Consider the following 12290-nt stretch of genomic DNA (forward strand, 5'->3'; position numbering starts at 1 on the left):
TATCCTTAATATATTAATCCTCTGAGGATGGATACATATTTGCGTGGTGGCCCCTGGCAGGGATTTGGCGGCCTCCGGCTCTGTTCCACTTCTAAACACCCTGACCCCTCCCCTCTTTACTGGCCTATGCGCTCTGCCCCGCCCGGACCCCCTCTTCCGGGCCCCCTACCTACGCTCCTTGCCCAGGTCCACCATGAGCCTAGAGCCGGCCCTGTACCTTGTGGAAGTTCAGTGCCAACGATAAGGAATGCAAGGAGAAAGCCTGGAACTCTGAAATTGGACTGGATGGACTGTGTACATATCTTCTGTACTCTAAGTATAAAATAACACTCTTTAGATAACGTGCACTCGTCTACTCCTAAACTATCTCTTCTGAATGAAGCACTTACCCATAGCACCGTGTAGGCGCTCTGTAAATATGTCCGGACTATACACCAAGAACAAGGATTCTGTTTCTCAGCAATACCGAACTACACAAATGAAACCCCTGACACAAACAAGGGAAAAACGGGACCAAACTCAAAAGCCAACCGCTAATAACACTCCGCGGTAAAACAATGTAACAGAAGAGAACGAAACTAAGACAAAGATTCTGGAAGCGAGCCGCTTCGAAGAAACTTACTAGCACAACGATACACCCGCACGCCTGAGACCACTAGCTCCTCGGACGCCGACGTGAACCCGGAATGAGTAGGGACTCTATCTGGCTAAACGTGAAGCACTTCCTTTGGGTCTAGGGCGGGTTTAAATCTAGAACGCTATATTTCAGCGCATGCGCGGTTCTTACGCATGCGCTCCTACTCTCACCATTGAATTTGCCAACCAACGCCAACCATTATAAGAAAACGGACTGAATAACGGAACGTTGTCATGGGCTACCACCTGCAAATGTGATTGTCTCCTATAGCGCTATTCTTTATGTACGCGACAGGCATGACAGAGCCCCAGTGGGACACTGACAGATTAGAGGTGATGCAGACACACCACAGAATGAACACAAGTGCTTTTTGTGCACCCCGCATGTGTGTCTGTTATGACTTAGCGCTTGTGCCCTGGTGCTGTGCACACGGAAGCAGGGCTGTGGGAACAGAGGCGCCTGGAGGGTATTTGGCCTTTGTGTATATTATCGTGACCCTTTGTCGGGCAGCAGCTCAGTGCTGTATTTAACAATTGTACACACGCTGTCCATCAAGAGGCAGAGAACCAGGTCAGCAGAGCTGCTTTAGAGGGAGAGAACCAGGTCAGCAGAGATGCTTTAGAGCCAGAGAACCAGGTCAGCAGAGTTGCTTTAGAGCCAGAGAACCAGGTCAGCAGAGCTGCTCTAGAGCCAGAGAAACCAGGTCAGCAGAGCTGCTTTACAGCCTGAGAACAAGATCAGTAGAGCTGCTTTAGAGCCAGAGAACCAGGTCAGCAGAGCTGCTCTAGAGCTTAATAACCAGGTCAGCAGAGCTGCTCTAGAGCCAGAGAAACCAGGTCAGCAGAGCTGCTTTAGAGCCAGAGAACCAAGTCAGCAGAGCTGCTCTAGAGCCTAATAACCAGGTCAGCAGAGCTGCTCTAGAGGCAGAGAACCAGGACAGCAGAGCTGCTGTAGATTCAGAGAAACCAGGTCAGCAGAGCTGCTTTAGAGGGAGAGAACCAGGTCAGCTGAGCTGCTTTAGAGCCAGGGAACCAGGCCAGCAGTGCTGCTTTAGAGCCAGAGAACCAGGCCAGCAGAGCTGCGCTAGAGCCTAAGACCCAGGTCAGCAGAGCTGCTTTAGAGCCAGAGAACCAGGTCAGCAGAGCTGCTTTAGAGCCAGGGAAGAAGGTCAGCAGAGCTGCTCTAGAGGCAGAGAACCAGATCAGCAGAGCTGCTCTAGAGGCAGAGAACCAGATCAGCAGAGCTGCTCTAGAGCCAGAGAACCCATGTCAGCAGAGCCTTTGTAGAGCCAGAGAACCAGGTCATCAGAGCTGCTTTAGAGCCAGAGAACCAGGTCAACAGAGCTGCTTTAGAGCTAGAGAACCAGTTCAGAGGAGCTGCTCTAGAGCCTAAGAACTAGGTCAGCAGAGCTGCTCTAGAGGCAGAGAACCAGATCAGCAGAGCTGCTCTAGAGCCAGAGAACCCATGTCAGCAGAGCCTTTGTAGAGCCAGAGAACCAGGTCAGCAGAGCTGCTTTAGAGCCAGAGAACCAGGTCAGCAGAGCTGCTTTAGAGCCAGAGAACCAGGTCAGCAGAGCTGCTCTAGAGCCTAATAACCAGGTCAGCAGAGCTGCTCTAGAGGCAGAGAACCAGGACAGCAGAGCTGCTGTAGATTCAGAGAAACCAGGTCAGCAGAGCTGCTTTAGAGGGAGAGAACCAGGTCAGCTGAGCTGCTTTAGAGCCAGGGAACCAGGCCAGCAGTGCTGCTTTAGAGCCAGAGAACCAGGCCAGCAGAGCTGCGCTAGAGCCTAAGACCCAGGTCAGCAGAGCTGCTTTAGAGCCAGAGAACCAGGTCAGCAGAGCTGCTTTAGAGCCAGGGAAGAAGGTCAGCAGAGCTGCTCTAGAGGCAGAGAACCAGATCAGCAGAGCTGCTCTAGAGGCAGAGAACCAGATCAGCAGAGCTGCTCTAGAGCCAGAAAACCCATGTCAGCAGAGCCTTTGTAGAGCCAGAGAACCAGGTCAGCAGAGCTGCTTTAGAGCCAGAGAACCAGGTCAACAGAGCTGCTTTAGAGCTAGAGAACCAGTTCAGAGGAGCTGCACTAGAGCCTAAGAACTAGGTCAGCAGAGCTGCTCTAGAGGCAGAGAACCAGATCAGCAGAGCTGCTCTAGAGCCAGAGAACCCATGTCAGCAGAGCCTTTGTAGAGCCAGAGAACCAGGTCAGCAGAGCTGCTTTAGAGCCAGAGAACCAGGTCAACAGAGCTGCTTTAGAGCTAGAGAACCAGTTCAGAGGAGCTGCTCTAGAGCCTAAGAACTAGGTCAGCAGAGCTGCTCTAGAGCCAGACAACCAGGTCAGCAGAGCTGCGCCAGAGCCTAAGACCCAGGTCAGCAGAGCTGCTTTAGAGGCAGAGAACCAGGTCAGCAGAGCTGCTTTTGAGCCAGAGAACAAGGTCAGCAGAGCTGCTCTAGAGGCAGAGAACCAGATCAGCAGAGCTGCTCTAGAGGCAGAGAACCAGATCAGCAGAGCTGCTCTAGAGCCAGAGAACCCAGGTCAGCAGAGCCTTTGTAGAGCCAGAGAACCAGGTCAGCAGAGCTGCTTTAGAGCCAGAGAACCAGGTCAACAGAGCTGCTTTAGAGATAGAGAACCAGGTCAGCAGAGCTGCTTTAGAGCCAGAGAACGAGGTCAGCAGAGCCGTGGTAGAGACAGAAAACCAGGTCAGCAAAGCTGCTTTAGAGCCACAGAACCAGGTCAGCAGAGGCGTTGTAGAGCCAGAGCACCAGGTCAGCAGAACTGCTTTAGAGCCAGAGAATCAGGTCAGCAGAGCTGTTGTAGAGCCAGAGAACCAGGTCAGCAGAGCTGCTTTAGAGCCAGAGAACCAGGTCAGCAGAACTGCTTTAGAGCCAGAGAATCAGGTCAGCAGAACCGTTGTAGAGCCAGAAAACCAGGTCAGCAGAGCTGCTTTAGAGGGAGAGAACCAGGTCAGTAGAGCTGCTCTAGAGCCAGAGAACCAGGTCAGCAGAGCTGCTTTAGAGCCAGAGAACCAGGTCAGCAGAGCTGCTCTAGAACCAGGGAACTAGGTCAGCAGCTCTGCTGTAGAGCCAGAGAACCAGGTCAGCAGAGCCGCTCTAGAGCCACAGAACCTGGTCAGCAGATCTGCTTTGGAGCCAGACAACCAGGTCAACAGAGCTGCTGTAGAGCCAGAGAACCAGGTCAGCAGAGCTGCTTTAGAGCCAGAGAACCAGGTCAGCAGAGCTGTTGTAGAGCCAGAGAACCAGGTCAGCAGAGATGCTTTAGAGGGAGAGAACCAGATCAGCAGAGCTGCTCTAGAGCCAGAGAACCAGGTCAGCAGAGCTGCTTTAGAGCTAGAGAACCAGGCCAGCAGAGCTGTTGTAGAGCTAGAGAACCAGGTCAGCAGAGCTGCTCTAGAGCCAGAGAACCAGGTCAGCAGAGCTGCTTCAAAGCCAGAGAACCAGGTCAGCAGAGGTGCTTTAGAGGGAGAGAACCAGGTCAGCAGAGCTGCTCTAGAGCCAGAGAACCAGGTCAGCAGAGCTGCGTAAGAGCCATAGAACCAGGTCATCAAAGCTGCTTTAGAGCCAGAGAACCAGGCCAGCAGAGCCGCTTCAAAGACAGGGAACAAGGTGCCAGCAGAGCTGCTCTAGAGCCTAAGAACCAGGTCAGCAGAGCTGCTCTGGAGCCAGAGAACTAGGTCAGCAGAGCTGCTTTAGAGCCAGAGAACCAGGTCAGCAAAGCTGCTTTAGAGCCAGAGAAACAGGACATTTGGGCTTATTTACAAACCCCTTGCGCCGCCGCTGCGTCACTTTTTCCCACACAAAAAGTGAGACACCGGCGGTGCAAGGGACTTGTAAATAAGCCCCATTGTGCCCATTCTAACGCAATAAAACATAACCTCCACACCACGGAAAACATGAAAGAAAGTACCAGTTTAAAGCCCAGTTTCTAAAGTTATTGCTCTTTACACAGTTACTGGTAACTCAAGTCTCCTGCTTGAGGTCTACTACATTTATTGTAATTTAAAACTTCAGGTATCATAATGCAAAGTTGTGTGAGCTACTAGCCTTACACTGGCTGAACAACTGCCTCCTACCATAGGACTGTTACCAATATCTACAAATCTAAGATTGTATTTTGGGAAGTAGATGTTGCACCTCATGCCTGCAACATAAAACAAGCATTTGTAATGCAATAGGGCTGGCATTACTAAAAGTTTGAGCTATTGGTGTTGCAAATGATAATGTTTGTTAGCTTTTGTATTTTTTTGTTATAAAAGATTCCAGCAGTAGCATAAGTAATGAAATAAAATCCACGTAGACCACCAGTACCACCACCACTAACACCACCAGTACCAATACCACCACCACTAACACCACCGCTACAACCACCACAAGTACCATAACCCCCACTACAATTATTACTATTATTACTTTGTGGTGATAGTAATAATAATAGAGGTAGTTATGGTACTGGTGGCAAATTACTATTATAAATTACAATACCTGTTAATTTTTCAAAAGGAATTGCCATTTACAATACCAATAGCTCTAAAACTCGCAGTTGCGAGACCTCTTGCATTGCAAATGCTTGTTCTTGCTTCTTCCCAGTACATCTGATTATGTCTCTTTATTGGAACCCCCTTCCCTCCCCCTTCCGACACTAGAGAAATATCTTCATTCAACAAATTCAGGTGTGTACTGAGGACCCACCTACATGACAGTGAGTCTGCCGAATACACAAAATCCGACCCCCTCCATTTCATCCAAACTTGTACCGTTGATGTCATGCATGTAAGGTCATTTCTTATAGAAAAGCTGGAGTGCTGCTCTGTGTACCAATAAATAAATATGTTTGACATACCTGGCAGGGCGCAGGACCTATTTGAAAGGCCATGATGACGCACGTCATAATGAGACCTGGAGAGACCAGCCTAGAAATGGACACAGAATAGTGAAAATTTAGCACAACAGAGACAGGACAAACAGTATCACCTCCTTTACTAGCATGCATAGAAATTGCCACACATCTTCAGTGACGTCAGCTTGCTCGCTGATTTATGTTAAGTACTTTTTAAATACTTTTTTTGTATGCACTGCAAATTCCTTTATGGTAGACTCATAGCACAAAATATTCAAATATTGTATTCTTTGCAACAGCTTTTGAGCTCTACTCTCACTGTTTTGGTCACCTCAAAGGAATTGGAACAATTGACTCGTGCACATGACGTCTGTGAATGGGATGTCTCATGCCGTGTCGTGTTCCAGTTGCTAGGTAGGTGGTTCAGTTGTGTTCACTAGGCTGAGGATCTATGTTTTAGCAGTATAAGGACTGAGGCTGGAGGGCTTGGATAGCTTCTGATGCGTCATCTACGTCGACAGAAATGTCCTTTGCCACGTGGATATGAATGAGTGAGACGTTTATTGGTGGCGAGTGCAATTGGGTACTGTGATAGCTGACAATATGGGGTACCTGTTCTGTGCTGGATTTGAGTTCGGAGGTCAGCTCAATGTATCCTGTTGGATGTAGGCGTGTGGAGTATCATATGGGAAGTGCTGTTGTGAACATGCACAATGATAGCCAACTGCGTTGGAAGATGGGTGATGGATGCATGCAGCATGTTCTGTTTGAAGTTAGTTATGTTTGCTATTGTTAATTAGCAGGAAGTTCAATGGGGATTGTGGAAGAACAGCCATTCCATGCGTTCTCCCAAAGAAAACCGTAGAGGCCCATGCAAGCCACCTTTTGCCACTCTCTCACAAAGAAATCTGAATAAAATACTTAATAAAGAATGTCAAGCCTATATTTTTGAGGTTAAATCTCCCCTTTCGTCAAGAATTGCTGAATATTATGTCAATGTCGCCATTTTATGTTTAGGGCACAACATTGTCGTCTACAACGTAGAGCACCTTTAAATTATGCATGGACGAAATTTTAATTAGGTGGCATAATTTAGTGAATTCCGCAGTACACTTATGCAGAATTCCTCAAATTATACCCGTATGCCACTTTATGTAATTGCACTCCATTTCAGGACAAAAATGACCACGAATGTGCCATACATGGTACAAATTTGGTACAAATGCACGGGAATAACAGGATGAAAACGTCAGTTGTTCACTGTGCTTTTGTTTTTGGACAATGTTTTGTGAAATGTGTCGTGTGAAAAATTGATGCGAGGACTCTTATCTCTAAAATATAAGGCAAAATGATGAATTAGCATTTTGCGTAATTATGCATAATTTCACATAATGCTGCTGAAATTATGCATAAACAGTTGTTAATTTGTAAAATAATAAATAAGTGCTGGGGCTATGGTTAGTGGGCAGCTTGCACCAGCCCATTTCTCCTGTTAGCGCCATCTAAAACAGAACCAACTACTAACCATGAAAGTGGGGAGAGGAAGTGGTGTAATGGCCAGAGCTGCCGACTTGGGAGCTGGCAAACCAGGTTTGAATCTCAGCGTCAGCTCAACATCTTGTGATTCTGGGCAAATCACTTAATCTCAATGTCAATGAAGAAGTCCTTAACTGGTGCTCCGGAAAAGCGCTGGTGTTGATGATTAAGTGCAGATGGTGAGCACCGGAAACCAGCGTCTCAAATTAAGCACTGGCAAAATACAAATGATTTGAAATTGGCAAAATTCTACTTTGAATGGGTGCGCCGGGGGTAGACCTGGTCAGTGCATCTTAGCACAGTTAGGGCCATATGTATCATCATCACCATTTGCGATTTCTAAATAGCGATTTTTAAGGAATCGCTATTTAGAAATCGCAAAATGGTATGTATGTAGAAATCACCTTCTTTTTAGCGATTTCTTACAATTCCTTAATTGCGATTAGCAAATTGCTAATCGCAATTAAGGAATAATTTCCCATTCATTTCTATGGGCCAAGAGGCCCAAAGGAATGAAGGGGAAATGTGCGATTAGCAATTAGCTAATCGCAAATTGGGAATATTTTCAAGGATGCAGGGGTGTCCAAAGGACACCCAGCTGCACCCCTGAAAATGACATGTGTGCGCATATGGCGCACGTACATGCCTTAAGGGCATGTATGAGCGTCACATGGCACCTTTTGTTTTTTTTAAAAAAATGCTTTTTCAAAGGAATTCGCAACTTACCACCAACTTGAAGTTGGTGGTAATTTGCGAATCCTTAGGGTCAATTAGCAATATTTTTTTGCTTCATACATTGCATTTAAGGAATCGCAATTTTTGCGATTCCTTAAATGCAATCGCAATCGCAAATTGTGCGATTCCTTATTGTGGACCACATTTGCATAATACATACCATATTGAGAATTCGCATTCTCAAAGGCCGAAATTCTGCGATTTTCGGCCATTGCGAATGCGAATTTAAATTATACATATGGCCCTTAATCTATTACAGTTAATGCAGCAGTTTCGGTACAGCTGAAAACAAGTGACTGCCCTGGGGCCAGTGAGAGGGAAACTGTTTGTTTAAAGCAGCCACTCCATCTTTCAATTTACAGACCACAATGCGGCCAGTCCAAAAGGGGACATAGATCATCCTTCAAACGTGTGTAGTGGGTGACTGCACCGGCCTACAGAGGGATGCCTGGGAGATCTATCTGACACCCGGTGCAAGGGTCTCCCTCTGGAGCACCCTGAATGTGTGCCACCTTTTTGTGGCACACTTTAGTTCACACCCTGACTGCTGCTTTACCTCTGCACCCACATCTGTAAATGACACATTCAGAGAAGCAAAGTGTTCCCTGATTTGCAAGGGGCAAAGCCTGATGCAGATATCTTGCAGCTTCACTATGCACTGCTAATTGCCCCACATACATCACTTATGACGTGTTCTATAATATCATTGATAACATCACTGCAACATTTAAATTGACATCATTGATGGTGTGCTAGTTATAGTTCACTTAGAGCACGAGTTATAGTCACTAGAGATAACTATAACTGGTAAACATCTGTGTTTTTTTTAGTTTAAAACATTGTTATCTCTGAAAATTTCACCTAACTATAGTTGCACTTGAACCTTAATTTATATATATATATATATATATATATATATATATATATATATATATATATATATATATATATATATATATATATATATATATACACACACACACTATATGTAGTCCTGAAGTTAAGAGTAGTGAATCTATTTTAAAGTATATATACGTACTTTTAAATTATATTTGTAGTCGATATCTTGACCACTATATTTTTTTAGCATGATAATTAGAAGTTGATATTCTGGCATTATACCTTACAGGAAGCACTGCTCTGTAGCCACCCATGAGGCATGCTCCATTTTTCTGAAGTATCCACTCCTCTCGCTTATCTGTGCTATAGCCACACTATTCACATGAATGCATTATGGTGAACACTTACAGAACAATCTAACCTCTAACCAGCCTTTGTTTAAAACGGGTATGCTTTATTAGCAAGCACTGACAATGTCAATAGGTCTGGCCTTAGCTAGCTGCTGTGATGGTCATTTTTTTAATTTTTTACCACAAGCATATGCCACAAAATTAAAAAGAAGAAAAAAAACATGGCATCATCTGAATGAGGAGGCCCTATCTTTGCACTAAAATGTAAAATAAAAATGTGTACTTAGAGGAGGCATAAAACCCCTGTTTTGTTTTAATGCACTTCCCAGGATTCTTATTGGTTCAAAGAAAATGCATTACTGGCTTTGAGTTAGTGCAACTTGAAGACATAGTTTAAACCACAAGGGTAACTAAACAAAATGGCAAAGTATAGAATTTACCCAGGCACGGGCGTTTTCTTTTTGTTAGATGGCACATGTGATCAGGCACCGACTGTGAAAGAGAGCCAATGACTGAAGCGGACTGACCTACTGCCCTATGCTTTTTGAACAGACCAATGAATGAAGAAGCCTGGCCCGAAAGCCAATAATCCTTGTAAATATGTATGCATTTTTTATTTTGGATTTTTTTGATTACATGCGGCTGTCGAGACTCCCTCTATGCCAGACCAAAAACTGGTACCTTGAAGGTGTCCAGGAACACTTAACAACAACCTCCTTCTCAATACATTGTTGAATACTACAACGCAATCACGTTTTACTGTCGGTGGAAAGCAGAGACAACGATTGGCCTAAACTGAACTCTTGAACTGTTTTGCTGATTATGGTGACTAATGAGATAGCACATTTCTACCACGCAGCCGGGCTCCTTAGTAATACATTTACACAGTGCACCATGCTTTGCGTCCACGTAGTTGATCGTGTGTGGATTGGCTGTGGGATATCCCCAGGTACACAGGTTCTTTTTACCTTTACACATCTATAACCAGTCACTCTCGTCTTCACAAAGTGATGGGAACTACATGAGCTCATGGAGATTCTGTTAACACAGACGGTCTTCTGCCATATCCCTGATGGGCGGGGCGGGGCGGGGCTGGCCTTCATGCAATGAGCAGTACTCACCTCACTGGAAGTAGCTTGGCATGCTGAGTGTCCCCCTGACGTCATTTGCTGCGCTCCAGAGCATTTAGAATTTAACTTTTACGTGCATGCACTGGTGGCACCCTTTTATGCTATTATACCACCCTTAGATACCATGGTATCATCGGAGCAAGGATGGTCAGTGATTCAGGCAAAATGCCACTTTATAGATGGAGTCTTCCCTATCAACTAACACAAGGATAATGGTCATTCTTTTTCTTGTAATGTTTTGCCACCTACTGGTGAGAACCTAAGTCTATTGCCTTATTTCGCCTGGCAAATTGTTATGTGATATTACAAGTGTACAGTCCTTTTAGCAAATCCAAGGATTCCTATTTCCCTAGAACAGGAATTGTGACTGGCTATTGAGTTGCCCAGGAAGGGTGGAGTGCGTTATATGACATTTTATTTTAAACTAGTGTTATTTCTCCCAGCACAGGAGCTCAGATGGACATTGTAGACCTTAGACACAATGTATCCGATTAGTGGTATTCCATTTGTCAACATACATCTTTAGGTTGCCCTTCCGGTATTTGTAACAGTCATGCATTTTTCTTATAGGTATATAGGCCTCCTTTCTGCTGCAGTGGACTCATATTCCTGGTAACTTTAATATCCCCTGGGGCTGTTATTTCCTGAGCTTCTCTATAGAAACGCCTTTAAATCATATAGCGTTTTAACAGAAATACTTTAAAAACTTGCTTTAAAAGCTCCTCTTGCCTGATGCTTTCCTGAGTGTATCAGAGTGAGCTCTCTAACTCCACCTCTGGAAAGTGCTGGCCCGGGTCCTACCCTCACTCGCACATTTACTCGTAATTTCATCGTTTAATATGGTGAAATGAAGGCGGTTCTACTTCCCTCCTTGTGCTGAGAGCTCACTGTCCCTGGATAGCTGTGCTGGTGCCAGAGCCACATTCCATCTATACCTGCTCAAGGAAGGCTTGCACTGCCAACACCGGGTCCCTGCTCCCCACCGCTTCCCTCGCACGTCCACACGACTCCCCCTTATTCCTCTCTGGTCTGATTGGTAACAAGTGAGACTGGCCTTCTGTGCTTCATAAAGTTGGCCGCTCCCATCTCTGCCACAACTGATGTTGGTGGAGCGGGTGGCCATGTCTTAAAAGCCCTTCAAGACAAGCTATGTCTTAAGCACGTGAGCTGTCTTTCTCAATCTCTCATTAATTCAGCAAAAGACGAAAAAGGGTCATCCTAGCCTTCATGAGTAGCCTTCCAGACAATGGCAACGTATACTTGTCACAGCACTCCCTGTTCTATTCCACATCTGTAAACAGCAGTAAACAGCAGCTGTGTCAATGGGTCATAAAGCAAGAAAGCTAAACAGTTTGCAATAAATAAGTCAAGCAAGGAGGTAAAGGCAATCCAACAATCAGTAACCCATGTTGAAGCCAGAGGTGAAGGACACATGGCCACAGTACCCTAAGAGGCAAATAGGCAACGCAAAAGACACAAGAGAGCACACAAATATTAGCACCTCCTGTTCAACGCATACTACAGCTGCCAGTCTGTTAGCGGCGATCTCTGCACTATGCACATTTGGCAGATATTCGTGGTGGGTGAGGGGTGCCACTCAATAGAAACGCTCACCAAGCACATATCTGATGAAACAGCCATGCCTGGTTAATTTGAACTCTTTGTCAACGGTGTAAGTGTTGTATTGCCCTTCATCAGGCTATTCCTAGCAATATTATTGTGCACCTTCATGTGGCCAAATGATGAGACCTGGGTATGGGTGAGAGTGGTCAATGTTTGATCTGCAGTTTCCATGACTACTAAGTACATCTTTAGAAGGGAAAGTTCATTTACACTTTCACTTTATGGTGTATGAACATCTGGAATTAGTGAAAACACTCTGCAGGTGTTGCGTTATTGAAGGATGAGGCGGGAGGAGATTAACTAATTAGCTGTAGGAAGAGCCTTTAAGCAAATGAAATAGTTATTTGTCTTTGAGGAAACGTTGTGGAAACCGTGAAGTCTAATGAAGGTCAGTTCTCTCCATTGCACCTGCAGAACACCTTGTTGGGAAGCTCAGGTAGCGCTTGCTGCGGTATTGTCAGAATATCGTCTTGAGATAAATGTTGTGTCCTGAGCTTTGCCCACAAAAATATCACCCCATTGGAGTTAATAATAGAAATTTGGTGAAGTATGCAAAGGTGTATGTGGCGTCGTCCTATAGGAAGAGCTAGGTG

The 12290-nt window shown here is 45.5% G+C and overlaps 1 protein-coding gene across 1 annotated transcript in view; it reads right to left on the reverse strand.

Annotated features, from left to right (window-relative positions):
• The window catches only part of LOC144824146 (ADAMTS-like protein 5), a 297391-nt gene that overhangs the window by 192385 nt on the left and 92716 nt on the right, over positions 1 to 12290 (reverse strand). The window contains exon 2 of the mRNA XM_078683277.1: positions 5487 to 5556. Coding sequence (XP_078539403.1) covers positions 5487 to 5556 — 70 coding nt within the window. The remainder of the gene's footprint in view (positions 1 to 5486; positions 5557 to 12290) is intronic.

The sequence above is a fragment of the Lissotriton helveticus genome, chromosome 3_1 (genome assembly GCF_964261635.1).
Source record: "Lissotriton helveticus chromosome 3_1, aLisHel1.1, whole genome shotgun sequence".
Lineage (NCBI taxonomy): Eukaryota > Metazoa > Chordata > Amphibia > Caudata > Salamandridae > Lissotriton > Lissotriton helveticus.